The 27,886-nt window shown below is 39.4% G+C and overlaps 2 protein-coding genes and 1 long non-coding RNA gene across 5 annotated transcripts in view; all 3 read left to right on the plus strand.

Moving 5' to 3' along the window:
* Positions 1-2,550: 2,550 nt before the first annotated feature.
* LOC109200461 (uncharacterized) lies at positions 2,551-13,279 on the plus strand. Of its 2 annotated transcripts, none has more exons than XM_019356030.2 (5): positions 2,551-2,730; positions 11,793-11,876; positions 12,016-12,261; positions 12,394-12,468; positions 12,822-13,279. In XM_019356030.2, the coding sequence occupies exons 1-5, from the start codon at positions 2,595-2,597 to the stop codon at positions 12,968-12,970; spliced, it is 690 nt and encodes a 229-aa protein (XP_019211575.1). In that variant the 5' UTR covers positions 2,551-2,594; the 3' UTR covers positions 12,971-13,279. The 2 variants fall into 2 exon arrangements, with proteins under 2 accessions (XP_019211575.1, XP_019211576.1); XM_019356031.2 differs by having other exon boundaries at positions 12,019-12,261.
* LOC109200462 (uncharacterized) lies at positions 4,304-6,536 on the plus strand. Of its 2 annotated transcripts, XR_003217344.1 has the most exons (3): positions 4,304-4,400; positions 4,492-4,729; positions 6,269-6,536. It is a non-coding gene; the product is annotated as an uncharacterized LOC109200462 (long non-coding RNA). The 2 variants fall into 2 exon arrangements; XR_002060639.2 differs by lacking the exon at positions 6,269-6,536 and having other exon boundaries at positions 4,492-4,991.
* Positions 13,280-17,715: 4,436 nt separating the features above from the next.
* Positions 17,716-27,886, plus strand: part of LOC109200455 (uncharacterized) — a 37,137-nt gene continuing 26,966 nt past the window's right edge. Inside the window, exons 1-3 of the mRNA XM_019356028.2 lie at positions 17,716-17,962; positions 18,055-18,367; positions 24,204-24,215. Coding sequence (XP_019211573.1) covers positions 17,920-17,962; positions 18,055-18,367; positions 24,204-24,215 — 368 coding nt within the window. The 5' untranslated portion in view covers positions 17,716-17,919. The remainder of the gene's footprint in view (positions 17,963-18,054; positions 18,368-24,203; positions 24,216-27,886) is intronic.

Here is a 27,886-nt window from a genome sequence, read left to right on the forward strand (position 1 = left end):
CTCTGGTCAAAATGCCTGATTTTTTGTCCCAGTCCAGCCCTGCAGGTTAATACTGGCAGTGTCACCATGCCAGCTGACTATATTTCATCATCAGCCAGTGTTGTTCTTTATACATCAATATTACCAAAGTTTACCATAAGGCAGCATAGAAAGTATTTACTTGCTTCCAGGTTTCATTCAAATGTTTGTCTTTTCAGTTGTTTCCCCACTTTTTTCCTGTTTCAAAATCAAACACCAGTTTGTGAGAAGATTATCTTCTTTTTTTAATAGCCAGATAAAGTTTTGCATTGGCTAATTTGCCAATTGTATGTTAAAAATGTTTGTATTTTAATATTCAAAATGTTTTTGCCCAAAACATATGTGCACTATATGTCAGTAAAATACTATGCAAATTGCTGTCCTTGAATGCTGAGTAAACACTGACAAAGCACTGATTGTATCTCTTTACTTCATCACGCAGTATCTAAAACTTTGCACCGTAGTGGTTAAATCTCATTCTAATAAGAGTTAAAGCACATTCGGTTATTAGGTTTATAGGTTATTGAATTATGGTTAACGGTTGATAGAATTCTTTTTAACATATCTGCCATTACATCTGCCACCTTCTCCAAATCTGTGCCCTACTGGCCCCCCAACAAAATTTCTAGACATGCCACTGGATGAAAGGAAGAAAATAGGGTCAAAATTCGTACATGTAACTTGAAACTTGAGTGCAGAGTTCACACGTATTTTTTGGCTAAGTCCACACAAATCTTTTTACACACACACAAATTCTTTTTACACATACAAATCCTGATTTACAAGTACAAATATTATGACCACAATTTGAGCCCATACGCGTCGCTGTGACATAATAGGTCTCAAAATGCTTACTCGAAGCGTGCGGTCGTTGGATTGGGACACAGCCATTATTGCTCTTTCTCCCTGTCAGCTGTATCCCTTGTCAAGCTCGCTTCTGTGTTCTGTTCCTGTTTTAATTTGAATGTCTGTGTCTCATGTCGGTTTCTAGTTTTGCTTTCCTTGGCTCTTCAGGTCTGATTTGTCCCAGCTGTGTTTCCCTCCTGTCTCACATTCTTAATTGATCCTGTGTGTATTTAAGCCCTGTGTGTTCCTTCAGTGTTTCATCTCCCTCATCTTACACTGTGGTGCTGTCTGCCAGCCTGTTTAGTTTATTTGTATTTTCAGTTTAGCAATTTATTGTATTCAGTAATAAGCTGTGTTAGTGCACTTTTCACCTCCTGGAGTCTCACATTGGTCCTCCATCCTGCCTGCCGCACACAGTAATGACATTTATGGTCTGTCAAGTGCTCACTCCCCACCTCTCCTCCCTCTGGTTGGTAGTCATCAATCACAGTCTTACATAAATCAACAGATTTCATTGCTAAAGTTACATTTCTCATTTGACATACTGATCAGGCTCATACCTATTTTTAATCAAAGTTATAATCAAAGTTGAATTACTACTAGCAGATGTGATAAAGCTCTTTTTTTACAGCGAGACCATAAAATGGGTCAAACACATAAGGCTGGATGTAAATCCTTTGACCCCTTCGGGGATGTCACTCTCTCTTTCTCAACCTGTTACGACAGAAACTGTTTTTTAACTGAGATCAGATTTTGATGCCACTCTACTAACTTGATGTTGTTGCCTTAAACAATTTGCCACAGTTTCTGAAGTACAACTGTGTGTTTAACCCAAGTGTGTTTAAACGTAAAGTTAGCTCTTGAAGGTCTTCAGCTGGTCATGTGCAGATCCACTGTGAGCTGAAACTCCAGTGAATCTGTTAGAAAATCAAGTGATGTTTCAGATTAGTCAATGAGCTCATTAGTTAATAACTGTGTAAGATGTGTTATGGTCCCCTGATCCTCTGCTGCCTACCACCATCTATCTTTCCTCCCTCTGTTTTCTTCGTCTCTCTGTGAGTGTGACACTTGTGGTGTGGTGATGTGTCAGTGGGGTTTGGCAGTTCTGGTGGTTCCTGCTCCTCCTCGGCTGGAGCACCTGCAGTAAATGTGCAGGACAGAAGAAACAGCAAAGGAATCCTGTCAGTGTTGAAAATAGAAGAGCTGTGCAGACTAACATGTTCACTTCTAAAATACACCAGGTTGGTTTGAAGACGCAACAAAACACATCAGAAAGACATCAGAGACTCATCACATCACTCGCTGGATTCACTGGATTATTTTCTTTCACCATTATTGGAACAAAGAAAACAAACGTGACTGGTTTGTGTCATTGTGGTGCTGCATGGCCCACTTCTCCTGAGATTCAGTTCACAGACAGATGTTCTGATAGTTTTCTTTAGAATTTGCTGCTATAATTCAAAATTGATTGTGTGATTAATGATGGTGAGCCAGATGGGCCAAACCATGATACTATCAGCAGCACGTTTCATTGTAGTGGTGGTATCATTGATGGGATAAATGGACTGGTGCTTATATAGTGATTTCTATTTTCATGTGGACTAAAGTAGTGGACTGACCACAGACTGACATTAACATCAGAGCCGTGCTGCTAGTGTGGCTAAAAGAAAAGAGAAGAGAGACAGTCATGTTGATATGAACATTAGAGAAACACATCATGGAGCTGAAATATGATCCTGCTTCCTCATTTGGACTCATTCACCTCAGCTGACACATTCAACAGCAGACAGGTTTTTGTAGCAGTCTGTCTCACTGTGGGATGCGGTTACTCCATCTTGGGCTCTGGAACTAAACTGTCTGTAACAGGTAAGAACAAACATTTATTTTCCTTCAGTTGTTTTATTGTAGAAGCTGAAAATGTGTTTAAAGTCAGTTTCTGCTGCTTCAGGCTTTACATGTTAGTTTTTTCATCATTAGTAGAGAATTCATCTGCAGCCATTGTTACATAAGAAAAGCTCAATAATCTCTGAAAACATGTTGAAATCTCACTGAACAACTAAAGTTATTCTTTATTTCTTCAAATATTAGTGATGTTACAAATATTTAGGATTTGATCATCTCAGTAATTCTGCACCATCTGCTGGTTTTTGAACACAAGATCATATTTGATGTTAAAATTTAATTAATATAAATTAACAAATATGGTTCAGGAAATATTTGCTTTATGTTGAGAACAAATTTTTTAATAGTCAAACATTCATGTAGCTACTTCAAAAAGTGTCTTCTGGTAAAAAAAATTATAAAACAGATACTGGTTAGGAAACTCAGAAATGATATGACATATAAATTTAGGATGAATATGACATTGTTAAACTCCGATATGTATTTCTGAGATTAAGTCGTGTGTGTGGATTTGTACGTGACAATAAAAAGTTAATAATACTTAAATTTCAGAATACTTTCAATACGAATTTTATTAAATATAATTTGTCATATAATTTGTATTTATGACTAAAATATCATGAAGTATATCTCGTATTATGAAAACGTTTCATTCACCATTTCAGTTTAGTGTTTTAAAATGTTTGCTACAGTTTTTATATGAATAAAAACATAACTTAAAATAATCACTGCATTACTTTTCCAATTTTTACACAAAAAGTTTTAAGAATAAATAGTCTGAAAAACAAATATGGTGTTTATGGTAAAATATATCAAAGACAAGAAGAATGGAAATTTTATCTGCTGAATTGAATTTGTGAAATGATATGTAATTTTATTAATAGTACAAAACAATATGAAAAACATGAATTTATCTTTGGACAGAAGAGTATCTCTGTAGAACTCGTGTCTAAGGACCAATAAGAAAAATACATTTTCACTTGTATGAAGACAAATATATATATTTTAAAATTGGACTGAATTAAGTTTCTATAAAACAATAACATGCAACACATGACAAATGAAGCTGAAAGGAATTTAATTTGATTTTAAAAATCATGTTGAGTGTTCCACATGTGAGCCATGATGACATGAGGTGATGACTGTGTTTGATATGAAGCTGAATCCAGTGTATGTAGTGAACTTTGTGCTGTATTGATGAGTAGTTTAGTGATCAGAGTCCATGTAGTTTCCAGGATCAGACTGAATGCAGTGCAGTGCTGGAAGCTGCTGCTGACTGTGTGAATGTGTGTCTGTGCTGCTTGTTGCTGCTGTCAAACTTCAGATGAGCAGGTAGTGAAGCCCGTGGTGAGCGTGTACCCAGCAGCATCCAGAGCCCACCTGGAGGGAACAGCTCCCTGCTGTGTGTGGCCTCAGCCATGTTTCCTCCTCTGGTCCAGTTCTCCTGGAAAAGACAGAAGAAGAACGGCGGAGAACCGGAGGAGCTGCCCCTGCTGAGGGAGAGCAGCTGGAGCTCAGACAGACGGGACAGGTGGTAGCCATAAGGGTGGTTGATCGTGATGATCTCTTCACATACATGTACAGATGCTACCTCAAACATGAGGGGGGCACAGTGGAGACTCCAACACAACAAGGTAAAGAAGCTTGGTGACTGTGTTCAGCAAACAAGAATATCACTGATGTTTCCCACTGCAGCTCAAAACGTTTAACTCTTTTCTGTTTCAGAAGTTTCTGCCTGGTATCAGAAGTTTCTACAATGTGTGAAGCTGCTCTGCCTGCTGTACACAGTGCTGATAGTGAAGAGTCTGGTGTACTGCTGTGGACTCTCTCTGCTGATGATCCTCACAAACAAGGGACCGTCCACCAACTGCACACATGCTGACTGACTGTTTTCTGCTCACCTTTTCTCACCATCAGATCTCATCAATTCATCTCATTCATCACTTTGATCAGTATCACAAATGTTAGTTATGATGTGTTGTGCTTATTTTGGCTTTTGATTCAATAGTTAGAAGATCATCTGAAATAAATACATCTTTACATGTATTGTTACTCTGAGTTAGAATTCTTTTTGTACTTATTGTGACTTTTATTGTAGTAACAAAAATCATCAGGTATATTTTTATCACAAGTTTTCTGTTTGATTTGTTTTTGGTTGATTTTCAAATGTCAAACAGTGTAGTTGTGTTTGTAAGTGTGAATAATAAAGATTTCAAGATGAAGAATTTGATTCTACTTTCATTGTGTGATAAACAACAACCCGTGTGAGTGAACCACAAACTGACTATATCCAAACTTGCTCTCCTGCAGCAGACGGGCTGTGTGGGTTTCTGCTCTGCAGCCTCCACACCGTTAGCTGTGGCTTTTCACTTTAATAACACAATGACAGTTACAAGCATGAACTCTGCTTAAAGAATGATTCCAGGAAGGATCTGTGTTCTTCACCTGTGAGAGAAACAGCTCAAATCCTCAACTCAGAGCTGACAAATGAACTTTAATGGAATCAAAGCAGAGACCATGAAGCCCCTGCAGTCTGCTCAGCTCCCATTTTATTACAGAGTTTGAGACTAAACACAAGATGAAGACGAAATATGACATTATAGAGAGTACAATTAAATATTCATTAATACTTTTGATTTTAATTAGTGTTTAAATTGAGACCAAGAGAGCAACACTAAGTCACTGAATGTCTGTTAATCAGGCCAAAACAGCACAAACCACACAGCCACAGAAACACAAACAGACAAACAAGACATGTTTTTAACAAACACAGAAAGCTGTTTGTTTTACATCAACACATCATTGTTTTAGTTGTTCAGTCAAAAAGTTCTTAGACATGTCAGAGGAGTCTGTGCAGACTAGTAAGATTGATTCTTTCGCCAATAAGTTCAAACACAAGTAAACTATGAACAATCAAATATCTATGAGACAGTGAATGATGCAGTTACATTTATTGAAAATTTCCAAGCTTCAAAATAACACTCAAAACAGAAATGACACTAAGTGAGATATATGTGCATTTATATCTTTAGAACAACTGCTTCTAATGTGCAGAAAGAGAACATTTACAAGCAATCATAACATGTTATAACTAACATTCTAAAGATCACTGTAGGCGTCACCATGCATGAGTAATTTCTACAAAGACAAATGGAAATCAGTGAAAAAGCTTTTTTGCTTATTGAGGCTGTTACACTTAAAGAATTTTCAAAGCTGCCACACGACACATAAAGTACGAAAAAAAACACAAGAGCAAAAAAAGTGTTAACAATGAAATATATTGTACACTTGATGAGCAAATGATTCAGCAGTAACAGTGTGTGTTACTACATTCACAGCAACCTGAATGTGTTTGTGGGAACATGAATGTGTTTGAGTGTTTCTGCATCATGTGACCCAGATTTTTGGATCTGCTGTCAGATTGAAATGAAGACGATGAAACCACACAGCAGCTTCAGCTGAGCTGTCAATCAGCAGCAGCAGTCTTATCTGTGGGCCGCAGGGGCTGATGGGAGCTTTGAGGACCTGTTAGAAACCACGTGGCCCTCGTCTGATCTCACAGCTCGTCCTTGTTTGGCCTCAGCTGCATCAGAGCGCCACTTCTCCCCAGGTTCACCAGAGGAAACACCACTGCACAAAATGCTTTTCCTCCCAGCTGCTGCTCTGTGCTGTCTGTGTTCAGGTGAGTGTTTCCAGCCAATCAGGAGCCAACAAACTCAACCTGTAACAAACACTGTCACACTAACCTTCATCTATCTGTCTGTGTCTCTACAGCAGTGGTTACCATGGCAGCACAACAGCTGATTCAGAATGGTTAACACTGACCAGGAGAGTTGGAGAAAGTGTCTTCTTCAGCTGTGGAGGGATTAATCAGTGTGATCTTGATTATATATTCTGGTATCAGAAGAAAGAAACAGAAACATTTAGAGCTGTTCTGTATATTAACAAGAACAGTGGTCAAGTTTATACAGGTTACAACCATCCTCAAAAAAATGATTTCTCAGCAATGAAAAGAGAAAACAATGTACGTTTGAAGTTAGATAAAATTAAAGTCCGTCATTCAGCCACCTACTACTGCTCCTGTTGGAAGCTTGATACCCACAGTGAGAAATGATCCTGGAGCCTGAACAAAAACCAACAGATGAACAGATGTCAAACAGTGTTTGTGACAGGAAGAGAGCAGTAAACCACAGCCCAGGTTCACAGATTTCACCTCCATCTCAGAGTCACAAACATACTGAGCTCAGGGAGATTTTTATTTACTGCTGTCAGAAATTCAATTCTGTCAGATTTATATTTATTAGATCATCATGTCCAAATGAATAACAGAAAACTTGTTCCACATTAAGTGTTTGTAATTTAACTCTGAAAAGAAAATACAGCTGAGGATGTTTGTTTTTCATGATGAATGAAGTCACTCTTGTTCATTATTTGGTTCCAAGTCAAAAGAAACTATCTTAGCATGATGCATAATCAGAATTTGCATAATCATGATGAAGGAACTGACCTCCCAGCCCATTCCTTCAGTGGGCTGGTTTCAGTCATTATGCAAATGTACTGTTTATAAGATTCGGGAAACCTGCAGTCAGCTGAGACTGAAGAAGTCACTTGGATGAGTGACGAAACGTTTCTCCCACTGAAAAGGCTACGTCCAGATGAACAGAATCAACTTTGGAGATTTACTTACCTGGATGATTAAGAATGCATCAAGACGAAAAACTCAATGCATCATGGGAATCCCCGGCAGCCTACGTCTATTGCAGCATAACTAAGGGAGGATTCAGGGTCACCTGGTCCAGCCCTGACTATATGCCAGGGTCTGCAACCTTTAATACCGAAAGAGCCACTTGGACCCAGTTTCCACGCAAAAGAAAACACTGGGAGCCGCAAATACTTTTGACATCTAAAATGAAGATAACACTGTATATATTGGTTTTTTTTTTACCTTATGCTTTGTGTGAACAACTAAAGTAAGTAAGTAAAGTTTATTTATTAAGTGCTTTTCACAGACAGGCAGTCACAAAGCGCTGTACACAAATAATAAAATAAACAATACAATCAATAGACATTATACACAATATAAAAGATCAAATGTAAATAATGTAAAGAATATAAAATACGTAGATCAACAAAAGGCTTGTTTGTACAGAAACGTTTTTAACTGCTTTTTAAAAGAATCCACAGAGCAACTAAGGTGTGCTGCTTATGAAATCCTTGAAGTGCTACAGAGAAAATTACATTTTATTTATGTAATTAACACATTTGAACTCTTAAAGAAATATAACAAAAGTAAAGACACCCAGCTGAACTAAAATGATCCATGTAGCAAACAAAAACTGTTGTGAGCCTCATATCGCTTTTGGAGCCTTGACCTGACTTTTAAAAAAATAATTGGAAAAAAAGCACTATGCTGCTAAAAAATGAAAAATAGATATTTGCAAAATTCTGCCTAAACGTGTATTTTACCTGGTTAATGTGTGTGGCGGGGCGTGATCTGCAGTGCCGCTGCAGGGGAGGCGGACGCACCTAAGCGGCACCCGCAATCGCGCTTCGCCGCCTTAAAGTCTGTGCTCTCTATGCTGTTGTGTTGGTGTGTGTTGGGCTGTGAGCTGAAACGCTACAGCCGGCTGTATGCGTCAGCAACCGTGTGTGAAAAGTGGTCAATAAAGAGATGCTGAAAAGCAGCGGGTCACTTTCATCTTTACGCAGGACTGTAAGCTGTCATCTGTGAGGCATGAGCGGTGTTTGTTTTAACATAGTTCACGGTGGAGAACAACTGCCAACATAATGTGGATCCGAAGATTCATAATTGGCCTATCTGAGGTCTGGATAAATGCACGGCGTTTCGGCGGGTACACCGGCTTCCGCGAGTGTGACGCTTATTTGAGCGATGAAAAATAATAAATATAATTTTATTTTCATATTTCAATATCACAATAATCTTCCAAATTAAAACTACAAGTTTAAAAAAAAAGGACTAACATAAATAAAATACACTTCAGCTAAATACTTCTAATCAGGGGCGATTCTAGATTAGAGCTTTGGGGTGCTGAGCACCCAGAGAGCTGCCCAGCCAGGCAAGATAAACTTTACACGTCACGATGAGACTTCTTCCCTGTCTCTGTCAGTCCCTGCATCCTTAAATGTCTCCAGTTGTCCCGAGTTCTCTCTGACTGTCTCCTGGATGCATTTAAACCCCTGTTCCTCCCTGTCCTCATCGTCTGTTGTCTTCATCTCCGTTATCAGTCATCATAATTTTACCATCTCTGTGCAAGTCTGCAAATTTCTTTCTTAAATCATAAGATTCTTAAATTCAACAAGTCTCTCTGTGCCTGGGTCCTCGTCTCAAAACATGACATCACTGTTTGTACATTTTAACACAATTTAATCCCACATTTGTGAAAGAAAAAACACTTTTTTTGAAAAGTCTGTAACAAAACCATCAAATCTGATAAAGGTTATTTAAATGCTGCAAAAGAAGAATGGATTGGAATAAAAAAAAAAAAAAATACATATCCTAACCTTAATTACTGGGGGAAAATGATGAATGATGCTCAAAGTGAGTAAGAAGTAAACTGAGTGCATTTGGACAGAGATTCACTTTTAATGTGTATGTATAATATAATACAGATACATAAAAAAAAAACACTCCCAAAACAGAATAAATTATTACAAATAAAAATCTTTACTGCAGATACTAATTTTACTAATTTAATAATACTAATTTTGTGTTGTAAGATTTATGAGTTTCATGCTTTCATAGTGGTACTTGGGAGAGCTTGACATTTTTCTCAGGTGGTACACACTGTAAAAAGTTTGAGAAACACTGATAAGTGTATGTGTGCTTTTGGAAAACATTTAAAGCTGCTGTACAGAATCTTTGAAACAAGCTTAAAACACTTTTAGAATATAAACAGAGCACTCTGCTTCTCTTTACAGCTCCTCATTCCACCAGGGCTGTTTGGCACTTTCTGATACTGTACTGCAGCAGTCATACAGACAACTGGATGGTCCAAAAGTTGGCCTACCTATTACTGGCTGAGGTTTTAGTAGAGTTGTGGCTGAACCACATAAAAATATATCATTAATTTTAATCTCCCCAATCAATTATAATGTTATGTTGGAATGTTGCTAAAGAGGGTCAAAAATGTTTCAACCCAGTTTGTTTTGCAGATTCTGTATAGCAGCTTTAATATAGGGAGAACACAACTTCCTGATTGTATGAGTAAAATCAGGTTTTTTCTCTTTGCCAGTTTAACAGTTTCTGTTTTGCCTGTCACTGTTCCCTGTCTGTTTCCTTACCTGGTTCTTCCTGACCTTGTACTTTCTCCTCACGTTCCCCTCTTTCCTCTCTCCCTGTCAGGATAGTGTCGTGGATGAGAAAAGGAGGACCCAAACGCTGGACTCACAGGTAGGTAGGTGAAGGTCGGTGTTTATTTTCAACGGAGTGAACAAACAGAACTGAAGTAGGACAGGGCTGGCTGGCTGGACGACTGACTGGATGAATGAATGAAGGACTGACTGGCTGAAAGACAGAATGGCTAGCTGACTGAACACAGAAGGAAGCGACAAGATAACATCACGAGAACATCAATGACACGACAGAGAAGTGGTAAAACTGAGGAACTTAAATACACAGACTGGATGATGACGATAATTGGACACAGGCGAATACACAGCTGAACATAATGAAACAGGAAATGGCAGGAGTGGTGAAAACAGAACATGAACTGAAAACGCTGGGTCACCGACCCAGGAACCCTGACACTCCCTCTTTGGACTGACAATCATACACAAATAGACTGTATTCAATTAGATGAAAAATTACATTAATATGAAAAAATACCATTAAGATCACTAACAAAAAGTCCTCTCTCAGTTTACTTTGAACCAAAAGGGAAATAACCAAACCACATGAACATCTAATAAAAGATATGAATATTGAAACACTGATCCAACATTATTTTTGATTGACGGATCATTTGATTTTACACTTTTACCTGAATGTGGCTCCTTTTTTTGAAAAAACTTCCTTATATCCCTTATGAACCTGGCTGTCTCTCTGTACACAAACACACACACACACACACACAACAGGAGTTATAAGGTTGATGGGCATTCAGTCAGTTAGCTAGTTAGTATCCATTTCAAACAGGACAGTGGTAACAACAGTAGGCTACGGACAGTTTTAAGTTTTAGATTTTCAGTTGGCTATATACATTTCAATGGGAGCAGCAGGACGGTCAAATGTTGCTGATTTTACTACAGAGCAGGACGGATTGTAGAGTAGCAAACATCGTCGGAAAACGTGTTTTCAACACTGGAGGTTACCTGGGTGTAAGGTTTTTCAGCTAAAAAGGAACATGTTATGACTCCTACCTAACTATATAAAGAGTAACTGAAGGTTAAATGCAGCTAATATGTCCTGTTTTAAGCCAGGCACTTACACCTCCGCCCTGCTGCGTCTCAGCCACTCTGGCAGCAACGCCGCTAGAGCCAGAGTAGGGGAGAGCCGAGCTGGAACAAACCATTTTGGGGGGGGGGGGTGTTATCTATACTTTTGTTGTTAAAATTTTATGTCTCAACCAAGTACTGTATGGTTTTTATATTTTTAGCAGTGTGTCACACAAACAGCAAATATTGTCCAAAAAAAGTAAGAAATCTTTGGGGGTGCTTTGATTCATTTTGGGGGTGCTTCAGCACCCTCAAAAATGGGCTAAAATCGCCCCTGAATTAAAGTGTGTAATATTAAATATTTAAGATTTTATCTCAAGACTGTGAGCTCAGAAATTTTTTATTAAAGTTTTAAATAATAAAAAAATATATGTTAAATGTCTTTGTTATTATTATGAAATTAACCATAAAAGTCCTAAAAGGAGAGAGTTTGTTCAAGCTGGCAGTGGATAAAAGAGGGAACATCACTGACACACTGTGAGTCCATCACAAGGCAAACACAAACAGAACCAGTGGTACTCACACAATTCAGAATCACCAGTTAACTGAAGAAACTTGTCTTTGGATTGTAGATGGAAATCAGAGCACCCAGAAAAGAACAACACAGGCACCGAGAGTTCATGCAAACACACAGCAGAGCCCCACCCGACCAGCAGGTCTGAACCCACAGCCTTCTCCCTTTGAGGCTACAGCGCAAACCACCACATCACCATCTCACCATTTATGTTTTCAAATATTTCTTATAAAGCTAAAACGAGGAAACAACAGAACATAATCTCCGTGTTTTTCAACCAGCAGGACCCAGAGTCCACGTGAAGGGGAACAGCTCCCTGCTGTGTGTGCCCCCAGCCATGTTTCCTCATCTGGTCCAGCTGTCGTGTAAAAGACAGAAGAAGAACAGCCGGCTGGAGGAGCTGGAGCTCAGAGAGTCGGGACGCAGTGCCTCCATCTCACTGATCCATGAGCAGGAGAACAGCACATATAAATGTAGCTGCTGGGTGAAGCACGAGGGGGGCACAGTGGAGGCCCAAACACAACAAGGTAATGAAGGCTTGGTGACTGTGTTCAGCAGTGATTCAGCTTCATGTGGAGATGCTGTCAAAGAGAGCAGAGGAGCAGAGGACTGACATTTCTCACTGCAGCTCCAAACATTTGACTCCTTTTCTGTTTCAGAGGTTCCAGCTCCAGCAGCCTCCTGTCCTCCAGAGAGAGAGCCAGCAGACCTGCCAGCTCTGCAGCCAGCTGACTGTAAGATCACCTGCTGCCTCTCTGCATGGACAGCTCCAATGTCCAATGAGGGAGCTGGAACAAGTTTAGGGACTTAAAGTGTCACTAATTGATCAAATCTTCATCCAACAAGCTCTGATAAAGCCACTGTACACTAGCTGCTCAGCACCAAACAGCAGACAGACCATAATATGTCAGAGATCAGTTTGTTAGCTGCTTGTGGAGTTCTTCTGCCCCCAAGTGGACACAAACACTACATCAATTCATCCACTTGAAGAAGAAGCTGTGACTGTTTCTATTTGGCCTTTTTCTCCTTGATCTGAGAGGAATAACCCGACTGTCTGTCTGTCTCTTTGTGTCTGTCTGTCCTTCAGTGTCCTTCCAGTCTCAGTGCAGGGTGAAGCTGCTCTGCCTGCTGTACACAGTGCTGATAGTGAAGAGTCTGGTGTACTGCTGTGGACTCTCTCTGCTGATGATCCTCACAAACAAGGGACCGTCCACCAACTGCACACATGCTGACTGACTGTTTTCTGCTCGCCTTTTCTCACCATCAGATTTCCTGGCTCAGCAGTCAGAAACATAAATCAACTTCTACTTGTTTCAGTGTTTCTTTATTGAGTATTTGATCTTTTCACATATAATCATCTTAAATGTCTAATATAAATGAATATAATAACCATATTTCATGTGTTTCAATGAAGTATAGATTCTTTATGTGAAGTTATTTTTTGTACATCTCTGCAGAAAAACTCGGGTGATGCATTCAGAACCCACCATGCTACAATAACAGTGTAGTTATTTGTTTGAAGTAAAAATAAAGATTTGAATTTTAGGAATGTGTTTCTCATTTTCTGTCATACATAACCTGTGTGACTGCAGCATTCATAGATCATAAACTTGCTCTCCTGCAGCAGACGGGCTGTGTGGGTTTCTGCTCTGCAGCCTCCACACCGTTAGCTGTGGCTTTTCACTTTAATAACACAACGACAGTTACAAGCATGAACTCTGCTTCAAGTTATTCAGGAAGCATCTGTGTTCATGTATGTGAGAGAAACAAAGTGTGAACTCAGAGCTGTTACAGAGTTGATGTTTAGTACGATCACAGCAGGAAAATACAAGATGAAGTCTAAACATTTAATCCCACAGAACTCACGTAGAACCATTATGATTTAAAAATACTGAAAAAAGTGAATAAATTAAGACAATAACATTTGTAAAAAAAAATAATTTCACAAGAAATCATCAGTTCAGATCTATACTGAACTTTTTCCTATATAACGTGAAATAAAGGTGGCTTTGATTAACCTGGTTAATTACTCAGACTAGTAAAATAAATACAAATAATAAAGTCTAGTTACAAAATCTAAAAAAAATGTAATTGTTATTAAAATTAAACTGGGACAAAGAAACAAAGCCAAACAAAGAAACCCCGTTTATCAATTTTATGATTCAACCACTGCTGAATATTTATTAACTTCACCCACAAATCATTTCAAATTGTATTAATAATTAATATTTTATTTTTAATCATTTTAATTTAAAAATGGACTGGCTTAAAAAATATTTTTACAAATATGAAATATAACTGCACAGTACTTTTCTAAAGATATCGATTCATTAAAATCCTGAATCGATTTTTAAATATAAATTTATTTTGCCGGAAACGCCAGAATCTCAGGTTAAACCTCACAAAGTTTTGACAACCACCAAACAGCTAAAAACGTAAATGAGAGCAGGTACACGGATTCCGCACAGACGTAAACACAAAGCGCGGACCCGCCGACGCATCAGAATGAGTGAAATGTCGGCTTTTTCGCCCGACGACACGGACACGGACACACCGTGGCTGAAAGTCAACAGCTCACTGATTCTGATGCTTCGGCGGTCCGCGCTTTGTGTTTACGTCTTCTTTTCTTTTTTGCTTTACATAGGCTTTGTCTCTCTCCTACCAAATCTGACTGAACCAGCAGCAAAAGAAGATCCAAACTAAGCTTCACATGTTGCTTCACATAAACACCGTCACGAATTTCTGACTTCTGACCAGAAAGCCTAATTTCTGCTGTTCAATACTGAAGAAATCTAAACTTTTTAAATTAAGCGAAATTGCAAAATGCTTAGCCATGTCCCTAATTAAACCTCTGTAACTTTGCTCTGCTTCACTTCAGCAGCATCAGGTAATGTTCATATGTTGATTCATGGTTTTCTTCAGTTTTTGTTCTACTGCAGAATATTTTTAAGGTTATCTGCTATAAAAAGCCAGGCCAGGAAAATCTCCTTCATGTTTTTTAGGCGTTTTATCCTCTATTACTTTAAAACAAAGAAATCTGCTGTGATCCTTACACCTCTGATGAAGTCTCACAAGTGTCAGCTTTCTTTTTATATATATATATTAAATGTGGATATGTACTGATAAATGATCAGAATGATAATTTTTCTGAATATCTGAGGCAAAATTTCCCCAATTCAAATCGAACCCATCAAATCGAATCGAATCAGGACCTTGTGAATTGGAATTAAATCGATTCTAGAAATCAGTGACGATACCCAGCCCTAATTTGAAATTCTTCTTGTACATGTGAGAGAGTCTGTGTGAATCTTTAAGATCTAATTTACAAAATAAAATATGACTTATCTGATTATTTACTATGAAGTGAAACTGACAAATCATATTAAATAAAAATGAGAGGAGTGCAGTAACTGGTAGAAAAGTAATTTGTTATATAAACGGAACTTTTCTCCTCCTGTCATCCCCCAAAACCTCATCTGAGCCTGTTTGTGTGTTTGTGTGTCTGCTCCCAGGTCATCAACAACACAAAAATCAGTAAAAACTGCATTTAAACATAAAAAATCACAAAGAAAGAACAACACAGCATCCTCAACTGCATCAAAGAGTGAAAGAGTTAAATGTGGATTATTAAACATTCGGTCTCTCTTTTCTAATCCCTGTTAGTAAATGATCACTGATACAAATACTAAATATTACTGTCTTTTTATGGATGTTCCAAAAATATTTGAACATTTAACATGTGTCACTGTAAAAAATGAAATCTGAAAATAAACGTTGAAAATGTGCAGCTGAAACAAAAGTAACACAAAGGCAACATGTTGACTCGGTTTTTACAGCAGAATCATTCAGCTGTGCAGAAAAGTGATTGAAATGCATTCAAAGTCCAACAAACAGCAATAACAGTGTAGTTGTGTTTGTAAGTGTGAATAATAAAGATTTCAAGATGAAGAATTTGATTCTACTTTCATTGTGTGATAAACAACAACCCGTGTGAGTGAAGCACAAACTGACTGTATCCAAACTTGCTCTCCTGCAGCAGACGGGCTGTGTGGGTTTCTGCTCTGCAGCCTCCACACCGTTAGCTGTGGCTTTTCACTTTAATAACACAATGACAGTTACAAGCATGAACTCTGCTTCAAGAATGATTCCAGGAAGGATCTGTGTTCTTCACCTGTGAGAGAAACAGCTCAAATCCTCAACTCAGAGCTGACAAATGAACTTTAATGGAATCGAAGGAGAGACCATGAAGCCCCTGCAGTCTGCTCAGCTCCCATTTTATTACCTGAGCTGAGTTTTTCATTCTGGATATCACACACGTAAGAACACATCAAGTCTGAACAGCAAATGTTGGAGAATCATTTTGAAGTGTTGCTAAATGTCATTATTATTACAAAAACTACTGAATGATTCAGAAAATCGTTTCCAAAAAGCAGAAATATCCAAACAAAGTAGAAACAAGGCAACATGAGTCATTCAGATGCAGATAACATATTCTCCTTATTTTGAAGAACACAGTCATGAAATCTTTCTGTGTGTCATTCATTGAGTTGAAGTGCCTAATAGAAGAGGAAAAGCAGAAATAATCAATGATAGCTGAGACATTGAGAACATGGCTGTATGCCTGCTATCATAACAGGAAACAAAGCACACAAACAGCAAACAGACAATAATGTGGTCGCAGCTTGTTGTGTGTTGTTAGGTGTCATTTTTGACTTTGACATTTAATGAAGTCACAAAAATGTGTCCGACTCATTAAAGGAGTCTGTACGTCTCAGTCAGTGCTCTGTATTCATGTGTTCACCTCATTAAACTCACTGAGACACTTTTCTCCTCCAAACTTACAGCACAGCTTCATATTTCACTGACTGATTCTTTGATTACATCCATTAAGGCTCACACAGTGAAATTAGTGCAAACTTACAAATGTGTTGGAACAATTTTGGCCTCCAAACTGAACTTTGAAACAAACAGTGAAGCTGTGAGCAAAAAGAGGCTCCAGTGTGTGTCATGGTGGAGGAAACTGTTGTATTCCCACATTAAAAACATGCTGATCTTATTGGATTTTTCCCTCAAAGTCTTTTTCCTCCTTTTTCTCTTCATCCAAATGTTCTAGCAGGCTGACTGTGAGTCCCTGTTTAACCTGTACAGCAGAAAGTAACAGCAGTCAGCGGCCTCCACTTGACTTCATGACTTCAACCCCTCGCACAGTCAGCTTCACTTTCTTCCTTCTGTCTTTTAGTCCTAAAATGTAGAACAACACCAGATCAAAATATTTGTGTCCTTCACTCAGATCTTCAAATGATACCTTCTATATCAGAGATGATACAAAGGCAACATTTGTCTTATTTCTCTTTCATGAATCAAAAAGTACTTTTGTACTGTTGTGTAAATGTGTATGTAAAGGTGGATGACTGCCTACTGCAAATGAAATCTAACCATGGGTACAAATAAATGAAGCTGAAGCTGACGTAAAACACAGCCCTGTTTTTATTACTGTTTATAGATATTATCATTGATGATCATCATTTTGAATGATTCTTAAAAAGGGTTTAATGAATCCTTCAGTCTGAAACAAAACACATTAGAAGATGTGGGAAAGAACCACAGTGTGCACAGATTTTAAACACACAACCGAACCACATGTGTTTGTTTCAAAAAACAAGTTTTTCACTGTAAATAATGTTAAATGTGATTTTATTTTTTTAAGTACTTTTTTTTTTTTTTACAATTTATGAACTTTTAAATAATTTTTTCCACCATATTAATTTGTATTTATAATTTATTCATAATTTATCATTTCTATTTTATATTTATTTATATTTTACTTACTTTCCGTTTCTATATTTAGTGTTTTCATCACAGCTGTTAAACAACAGATAACAGTGTGTGTTACTAAATTCACAGCAACCTGAATGTGTTTGAGTGTTTCTGCATCATGTGACCCAGATTTTTGGATCTGCTGTCAGATTGAAATGAAGACGATGAAACCACACAGCAGCTTCAGCTGAGCTGTCAATCAGCAGCAGCAGTCTTATCTGTGGGCCGCAGGGGCTGATGGGAGCTTTGAGGACCTGTTAGAAACCACGTGGCCCTCGTCTGATCTCACAGCTCGTCCTTGTTTGGCCTCAGCTGCATCAGAGCGCCACTTCTCCCCAGGTTCACCAGAGGAAACACCACTGCACAAAATGCTTTTCCTCCCAGCTGCTGCTCTGTGCTGTCTTTGTTCAGGTGAGTGTTTCCAGCCAATCAGGAGCCAACAAACTCAACCTGTAACAAACACTGTCACACTAACCTTCATCTATCTGTCTGTGTCTCTACAGCACTGGTTACCATGGCAGCAGAGGAGCTGATTCAGGACGATTTAACATTGACCAGGAGAGTTGGAGAAAGTGTCTCCTTCAGCTGTGGAGGGACTGAGCAATGTGATAGCGGTGTGCCCTTTGTACACTGGCTCCAGAAGAAAGAAGATGAAACAGTCAAATTTATTTTTATTTTTCATAAAGATAACGGTGAAGCTCCACCTGTTTTTGAGAACAGTACTTTCGCAGCTGTAAAAAAAGGGAAAGGCTGGGAGTTAGAGATTAAGAAACTGAAACCTGATCATTCAGCCACCTACTACTGCTCCTGTTACAAGTCTGCTCCCCACAGTGAGAAATGATCCCTGCAGCCTGAACAAAAACCAACAGATGAACAGATGTCAAACAGTGTTTGTGACAGGAAGAGAGCAGTAAACCACAGCCCAGGTTCACATATTTCACCTCCATCTCAGAGTCACAAACATACTGAGCTCAGATTTTTATTTACTGAGATATTTGTAAATAAACAAAAGAGCCAGTTTGTGGCCTTTTTGAAAAAGCAAAATGTTTTAGAGGTTTTCCAGTCTGATTTTAAGTCCTTTCACAGCACTAAATCTGCCCTTTTAAAAGTTTTTAATGACATATTTTTAGCTACTGATGCTGGTGACTGTTTTGTTCTTGTCCTTTTAAATTTGACAGCTACATTTGAAACAGTCATTCCTGCTGTTTTAATCTCTCGTTTGGAGCAGTGGTGGGCACTGAAGGTGCTGCACTGGAGTGGTTCACGTCCTACTTGGTGGAGCAAACTTTTTGTGTCAGTCTCTGTGACCATGTATCATTCTGTGCTCCCCTCTTGTGTGGTGTCCCACTGGGCTCAGTTCTAAGCAGCCTCCTCTTTTGTTAGTATCTGCTCCCTCTTGCTTTTATACTGAGAAAACAGGTCATTGCTGAAGACGGTCAGATCTATTCTGTACAGCCATTAATCCAGTGTGCTGATGACAGTAAAGCTTGGATGTCTCTTAACTTTTTAAAATTCAATGACAAAAAGACTGAGGTGATGGTTTTTGGTAGCCTGACTGAGACCCCCAATCTGTATTTAGATACCTTGGCCCAGTATGTTAAGCCAGCTGTCACAAACCTGGGGGTCAAAGTGGACTCTGAACTGAAGCTTGACAGTCAGATTAAGTAAAATCAAGCTTCTCTCATCTCAGACAGCTGGCAAAATTAAAGCCAATTCTGTCACAGCAGCACTTTGAGACAGTTATCCACACCTTTGTTAGCACTCGGCTGGATTACTGTAATGCACTTTATATTGGGGTCGGTGCTTCATACGTTACTCATCTACAGAGGGTGAAAAATGCTGCAGCTCGTCTTTTAACTGGCACTCGAAAGTTTGAGCACATTTCCCCTGTTTTAGCTTCACTGGCTGCCCATTTCTTTTAGGATTCATGTAAAAATTCTTTTATTTGCTTTTAAAGCCCTCCATGACCTAGCCCCATCTTATCTCTCTGAGCTGCTACAGCCTTATACACCCACCCACTCTCTTACGTCAGTTGGTCAGCTGTTCCTGAATGTACCCAGGACTGAGTGTAAACTTAGAGGAGATCGTGTTTTTGCTGTAGCAGCTCCAAAGCTGTGGAACGATCTGTCTTTAGAGATTAGGCAGGCTTCTTCTCTGCCTGTTTTTAAATCACTACTGAAACCCCCCCTCTTCACCCTGGCCTTTGACACCTTGTGAGATGTTGGTTTTTAGTTTATGTTTATTTCTGTTGTTTTTTAGTTGATTGTATGTTGTTGATTTTTTTGTTTTTTTGATTAATTAATTTATTTTTTGCTGTTTCATTTTATCTATTGTTCTTAACTTATTAACTGTACATCACTTTGCTCATGTGCTATTTTAAAGTTCTTTGTAAATAAAGTTGGATTTACTGCTGTCAGAAATTCAATTCTTTGTATTTCTGTTTTGAACAGATTTTTCATCATGTTTAAAGAAAACAAGAGGAACAGATGACATCAAACTTCCAAATGTAAACAAATGTATCCTCAGTCCCACAAAAACATTTATTCAAAGTGAAAGAAAAACAGGTTGTGTCAAGAAACTGAACTCAAATCCCATCCATTGTAAGTCAGTGGTGCTACTATCAGTCAATGCTACTTCCAGATCGATAGAATCTACTTTTAGGAAGCAGCACCTTTGCATCCCGATCAGAGCAAACTTTTCATTTTTCATCAAGGTGGACAAAGATCTGTAGTTTATTCATGATTATAAAACTGAAAACAATCAGTGGAACTGGCTCTTCAGTATCTACATGTTCATCTCACTTTTTATGACTACAGCTCACCATCAATAATCACTATATTGGACAATGATGAACTACATACACTGCTCTGAGTTGTTCCATTTTCTACTTCATGTTTATTAGAATAGATATTTCCAGCTCTGACTTCGAATGTTCTTCTGAGCAGGAACTCTAATAGTTGCACAGTTCACCCCCTATACCTAACTTATTTAGCTTATGTATCTAATCTGACTCTAATTTTTGACTCTAATCTAACGTTTGATAAACAGATTAATGCTGTAATCAAGTCCAGTTTCTTTCATCTTTGGCTACTTGCTAAAATGAAGCCATTTCTCTGTTTTAGAGACTTTGAGAGAGCTATCCACGCCTTCATGTCATCTTGCAGCTGGTCAAAAATGCTGCAGCATGGTTACTAACTGGCACACGCAAACAAGAACACATATCTCCCATACTGGCATCATTACACTGGCTGCCAGTTTAGTTTAGATTAAGATTTTATTATTTGTTTTTAAGGCATTGTATGGGTTAGGCCCCTCATACCTTTAAATTGGTACACTCCTGCAAGATCACTGAGGTCTGTGGATCAAATGCTCCAGACTGTCCTGAGGTCCAGATTAAAGCACAGAGGAGATCGGGCCTTTGCTGTAACTGCTCCTAAACTGTGGAACAAACTGCCCCTTCACATCAGAACCTCCCCAACACTGGAAACTTTTAAAACCCGTCTGAAAACACACTTTTACTCCATGACTTTTAAATCAGAATGAGTTTGTATTACTTTTATTTATCTTATTTCTTACTCAAATCTTCTAATTTTATGATTCTTTTTCTTAACTTTTATCATGTCTCCCTATGTTTTTATTTCTTTTCATTATCTTAATTGTACAGCACCTTGGTCAAAAGTTGTTGTTTTAAATATGCTATATGAATAAATTTGACTTTGACTTTAATTAGAACACCTTCCCTCCACAACCTGTTGTACAGCGTTTCTACATAAAAAAAAAATCTACTTCTGCATAGTTCACTTTGATATGGTAGAAACAAGCATTTGCTTTCTAACAGATAATTAATTCTTTCAGTTATCACGTTTCCATAGTTTTACCTAACTGAAAGCATTTGATGTCTGATGGATATTTCTAGATGTTAAAACTGGAACAATAACAGTCTGTATCCATGTAGATGGTATTTTACCTGATTCCTGAATTGCATTAAACAATCTTAGAACAGCTGTGAGCTGTTATCCATTTGTTCTCAGATACTGTACCATATACCATCTTTCCCTGGGGAGGTTTGATGTACATTTGCTGTATCTCTTTTTAACTGAAATATACTATCACTCCCTCCAGTTAATACACGACACCACGGTTCTTCATTCACAGATGGATTTATTCTTCCGTCACACTTCTCCTCCAAACACCATAAAATCCACCGTCAAACTGTCATTACATAAAAGTACAGAATGACCAAACATGAATATTACAAATAAACATTTAAACCCAAGTTAACAAATACGCGATAAACAAACACAGTTAACATACCTCGCTGGCTGCACGTAACCGTGAGGGAATGAGTCCGCTTCAGGAACAAAACCTTCACGAAAATAATTCCCAATTTCTTCTTCTTCTTCTTTACAGCTTTCTTTTACTTTAAAACAGCTTATTTATTCCTTCTTGTGACTTAGTTAAGTTATAGCTTAGCATCTTTGCACATGCTTTTTTGACTTCCCTTTACGTCACTTAAAGGGGCCTGTAGGCAACACAGAATGAAACTTAGTTCCTACCCCAAAAGGAACAACAATAAACTAGAAAGCGAAAATTTCAGAAGAAATTTTATGTGCCTATGCCGCTGCTATTCAGTGTAGTTTGCCATTCATACAGCTACAGAGAGCAAAACTCAGAAGAGCACCCATTCTCCACCATGAACTATGGTAAAAACAAACACCGCTCACGCTTCACAGATAACAGCTTACAGTTTTGTGTAAAGATGAAGTTACTTCGTACAGCGCCGATTTGCAGACGCTGTGCACACAGGTTCATGAGCAGAAGTCCCATTGTACCACGGCAGATCCGACAATGTTTGCATGAACACGCTTTGAAGCATTACGTTATGGACCACTTTTCACACATGGTTGCGGTACCCAAACAGCCGGCTGTAGCTTTTCAACTCACAGCCCGACACACACCCAAAAAACAGCCGAGAGAGCACAGACTACGCCCGAGAGGCGTGATTGCAGGTGCCGCTCAGGTGGGTCCACCTCCCCTGCAGCGGCACTGCAGACCACGCCCCGCCACACACATCAAACACGTAAAATAAATATTTATGCACTTTTGCATTCACTTTTTGTTTTTTGTTATTTTTACACAGTGTTCTGAATGATTAACAATGGTCTACAGCCAATCTTGTGTATTATTATACAAACTGTGGTTGTAAGATGCAGATAACTATTTAATAAAAAGCTAAATATTTTATATGAGAGCAAGAAAGAAAAGTATATCTTTGTGTCCCCCTTTCCCTGTTAATGCCCTACCTGGCCCCCTGGCAAAAGCTTTGCTAGATCCGCCCCTGCACAGTTACCAGCTGTCAGCTACACAAAAAAAGGAGCTTGGTGTTTACAGGGAGTGCAGAATTATTAGGCAAATGAGTATTTTGTCCACATCATCCTCTTCATGCATGTTGTCTTACTCCAAGCTGTATAGGCTCGAAAGCCTACTACCAATTAAGCATATTAGGTGATGTGCATCTCTGTAATGAGAAGGGGTGTGGTCTAATGACATCAACACCCTATATCAGGTGTGCATAATTATTAGGCAACTTCCTTTCCTTTGGCAAAATGGGTCAAAAGAAGGACTTGACAGGCTCAGAAAAGTCAAAAATAGTGAGATATCTTGCAGAGGGATGCAGCAGTCTTAAAATTGCAAAGCTTCTGAAGCGTGATCATCGAACAATCAAGCGTTTCATTCAAAATAGTCAACAGGGTCGCAAGAAGCGTGTGGAAAAACCAAGGCGCAAAATAACTGCCCATGAACTGAGAAAAGTCAAGCGTGCAGCTGCCAAGATGCCACTTGCCACCAGTTTGGCCATATTTCAGAGCTGCAACATCACTGGAGTGCCCAAAAGCACAAGGTGTGCAATACTCAGAGACATGGCCAAGGTAAGAAAGGCTGAAAGACGACCACCACTGAACAAGACACACAAGCCGAAACGTCAAGACTGGTCCAAGAAATATCTCAAGACTGATTTTTCTAAGGTTTTATGGACTGATGAAATGAGAGTGAGTCTTGATGGGCCAGATGGATGGGCCCGTGGCTGGATTGGTAAAGGGCAGAGAGCTCCAGTCCGACTCAGACGCCAGCAAGGTGGAGGTGGAGTACTGGTTTGGGCTGGTATCATCAAAGGTGAGCTTGTGGGGCCTTTTCGGGTTGAGGATGGAGTCAAGCTCAACTCCCAGTCCTACTGCAAGTTTCTGGAAGACACCTTCTTCAAGCAGTGGTACAGGAAGAAGTCTGCATCCTTCAAGAAAAACATGATTTTCATGCAGGACAATGCTCCATCACACGCGTCCAAGTACTCCACAGCGTGGCTGGCAAGAAAGGGTATAAAAGAAGAAAAACTAATGACATGGCCTCCTTGTTCACCTGATCTGAACCCCATTGAGAACCTGTGGTCCATCATCAAATGTGAGATTTACAAGGAGGGAAAACAGTACACCTCTCTGAACAGTGTCTGGGAGGCTGTGGTTGCTGCTGCACGCAATGTTGATGGTGAACAGATCAAAACACTGACAGAATCCATGGATGGCAGGCTTTTGAGTGTCCTTGCAAAGAAAGGTGGCTATATTGGTCGCTGATTTGTTTTTGTTTTGTTTTTGAATGTCAGAAATGTATATTTGTGAATGTGGAGATGTTATATTGGTTTCACTGGTAAAAATAAATAATTGAAATGGGTATATATTTGTTTTTTGTTAAGTTGCCTAATAATTATGCACAGTAATAGTCACCTGCACACACAGATATCCCCCTAAAATAGCTCAAACTAAAAACTACTTCCAAAAACATTCAGCTTTGATATTAATGAGTTTTTTGGGTTCATTGAGAACATGGTTGTTGTTCAATAATAAAATTATTCCTCAAAAATACAACTTGCCTAATAATTCTGCACTCCCTGTATTTGTCTCTCAGAAACGGTTCATAACTTCCCTTCAACTTATTCATGTCACCTAAAGGGTAAACCTGTTTCTCCATCACCAGTTCAGCTCTGATGATTCAGTAAGGACATCTGCCGTTTTTACTCTGTAGCTCCAGCAAACATCAGCTGATACCAGAAATTAAAAGCAAATGAATTCTAACAACAGCTGATCAAGCTTAAACGTGCTGCTGTTGTTTTGCGCGATAAACAAACAAGAGAGAAACGCCGATCATTGATCAGTTTCATGACTGAAGTTTCAACAGGCGAGAGAATGACAGGGGAGGCTGTCATAAAGTTCAACATGCGCACACAGCTGTATAGAAACTCCCGTCGTGCTAGCTAGAACGCAGTACGAGTTATTGTAAGTGATTGAAAAAGTCAGCACAACGAAAATAAACTACACCTAAACTCGGTTTATATCTGACCCAAATAGAGTGCAGTTCATAACTTCTTACCTCAAATTCAGTTCACCTCACGCTCCTGCCTTCGCTTTCCCTGATCCACGATTGACCACCGCGTTAGCAACCACCGGTCGATCGGCGGTCACCTGCCCGGCCTCGAATGTCTCGTTGGCGGCATGTCCTTTCTGTCACACACCGGTGGATAGCTGCCCTCTGTTGTAGCTCCGGCTAGCCACCACCAAACAACTCGGTTATTTTTTCCACATCGACCAGCATCATCGGCCCATATGAACGAAAAATAAGTCCAGCTAAAACACAGACCCGTGTCGAGCGATCGGCGGTCGCCTGCCCCGCCTCATATGTCTCATTCGCGGCATGTCCTTTCTGTCATACACCGGTGGATAGCTGCCCTCTGTTGTAGCTCCGCGTTATAGCACCACCAAACAACTCAGTTATTTTTTCCACATCCAGCTGTAACTCCGATTCTGTGCGAGCATTTGCGAGAGACCGGGAAGGTAAAACGAAAGAGAGAGTGTCCCCTCGCTGTCCATTTGCAGCCAAGTGCGGCAGCTAGCTAGGTAGCCGGCTAGCTGTCAGGCAGGACCGATGTCGTCAGAGCATTGTCGCTAATATGGGATGTCTTGATAAAACAAGCAGATATTTGAAGTTTACACACCTACATTCTCGCCTGAAAATATGTTAAAAGTTTATTTTGTGACCTAGAAACACTAATAAAAGACATATAAAACGAAGTGGTGGCCGCCATTGTTTAACTCGGCAGAGGTGTGCTATGAATTGTGGGATATGGAGTTTTCCACCAAGCATAGAAGCCATTGTGTTTACCGTAACTATTCAATGGTTCGCGCAACCTTAAAACCTCCAATGGTTCCTGAAAGCAGCGAGGCTGTGCACGCCATTGATATTGTCATCATTACGGTATCCAAATAAGGGTAGACAGGCTGTACCACTCCCGGCATACCACTAGAGAGAGCCAACACACCACAAATGAAGTTTGAAATTTGTTTCAATGGGACCAAAAGATGGCGCCAACACACCACAAATGAAGTCTGTTTATTTGGCGCCAAAAGATGAATTGGCCTAAATTTGCACTAAAATCTAAATATTTCAAAAACTATAAAAGTCATAAACACCAAAAGTCACACCATACTAGTCCAGCTTCAGCCGCACAAAATGATGTAACATATGTAACCCTATTGTCAAAACTGTTTGGCAGAGGAGCGCGGGAAAATTTTCACTAAAATATTAATATTAAAAAAACTATAAAATTCATAAACACCAAAAGTCATAGCACACCATTCCAGATCCAGCCGCACAAAATGAGGTAACATATATGAAGCTTGTCTCAAAACTGCGGGGCGAGATACGCTGCAAAATTTCAGGCGGAAAAAGGAAAATAATAACTAGAAAGCGAAAATTTCAGAAGAAATTTTATGTGTGCCTATGCCGCTCCTAATCACTGTAGTTTCCCATTCATACGGCTACAGAGAGCAAAACTCAGAAGAGCAGCCATTCTCCACCATGAACTATGGTAAAAACAAACACCGCTCACGCTTCACAGATGACAGCTTACAGTTTTGTGTAAAGATGAAGTTACTTCGTACAGCGCCGATTTGCAGACGCTGTGCACACAGGTTCATGAGCAGAAGTCCCATTGTACCACGGCAGACCTGACAATGTTTGCATGAACACGCTTTGAAGCATTACGTTATGGACCACTTTTCACACATGGTTGGTTTACCCACACAGCCGGCTGTGCATTCACTTTTTGTTTTTTGTTATTTTTACACAGTGTTCTGAATGATGAACAATGGTCTACAGCCAATCTTGTGTATTATTATACAAACTTTGGTTGTAAGATTCAGATAACTATTTAATAAAAGCTAAATATTTTATACAGGGAGTGCAGAATTATTAGGCAAATGAGTATTTTGTCCACATCATCCTCTTCATGCATGTTGTCTTACTCCAAGCTGTATAGGCTCGAAAGCCTACTACCAATTAAGCATATTAGGTGATGTGCATCTCTGTAATGAGAAGGGGTGTGGTCTAATGACATCAACACCCTATATCAGGTGTGCATAATTATTAGGCAACTTCCTTTCCTTTGGCAAAATGGGTCAAAAGAAGGACTTGACAGGCTCAGAAAAGTCAAAAATAGTGAGATATCTTGCACAGGGATGCAGCAGTCTTAAAATTGCAAAGCTTCTGAAGCGTGATCATCGAACAATCAAGCGTTTCATTCAAAATAGTCAACAGGGTCGCAAGAAGCGTGTGGAAAAACCAAGGCGCAAAATAACTGCCCATGAACTGAGAAAAGTCAAGCGTGCAGCTGCCAAGATGCCACTTGCCACCAGTTTGGCCATATTTCAGAGCTGCAACATCACTGGAGTGCCCAAAAGCACAAGGTGTGCAATACTCAGAGACATGGCCAAGGTAAGAAAGGCTGAAAGACGACCACCACTGAACAAGACACACAAGCTGAAACGTCAAGACTGGGCCAAGAAATAGCTCAAGACTGATTTTTCTAAGGTTTTATGGACTGATGAAATGAGAGTGAGTCTTGATGGGCCAGATGGATGGGCCCGTGGCTGGATTGGTAAAGGGCAGAGAGCTCCAGTCCCACTCAGACGCCAGCAAGGTGGAGGTGGAGTACTGGTTTGGGCTGGTATCATCAAAGATGAGCTTGTGGGGCCTTTTCGGGTTGAGGATGGAGTCAAGCTCAACTCCCAGTCCTACTGCCAGTTTCTGGAAGACACCTTCTTCAAGCAGTGGTACAGGAAGAAGTCTGCATCCTTCAAGAAAAACATGATTTTCATGCAGGACAATGCTCCATCACACGCGTCCAAGTACTCCACAGCGTGGCTGGCAAGAAAGGGTATAAAAGAAGAAAAACTAATGACATGGCGTCCTTGTTCACCTGATCTGAACCCCATTGAGAACCTGTGGTCCATC

Source organism: Oreochromis niloticus, unplaced genomic scaffold (assembly GCF_001858045.2).
Source record: "Oreochromis niloticus isolate F11D_XX unplaced genomic scaffold, O_niloticus_UMD_NMBU tig00000417_pilon, whole genome shotgun sequence".
Classification (NCBI taxonomy): Eukaryota; Metazoa; Chordata; class Actinopteri; order Cichliformes; family Cichlidae; genus Oreochromis; species Oreochromis niloticus.

Excerpts from the sequence above, each read along its gene's own strand:
- LOC109200461 (XM_019356030.2), top strand. The coding sequence starts at position 2,595 with ATGATCCTGCTTCCTCATTTGGACTCATTCACCTCAGCTGACACATTC. Across the intron at positions 2,731-11,792 it reads AACTAAACTGTCTGTAACAG|ATGGAAATCAGAGCACCCAG; the intron begins GTAAGAACAAAC and ends TTTGGATTGTAG. Across the intron at positions 12,262-12,393 it reads GGAGGCCCAAACACAACAAG|AGGTTCCAGCTCCAGCAGCC; the intron begins GTAATGAAGGCT and ends TTTCTGTTTCAG.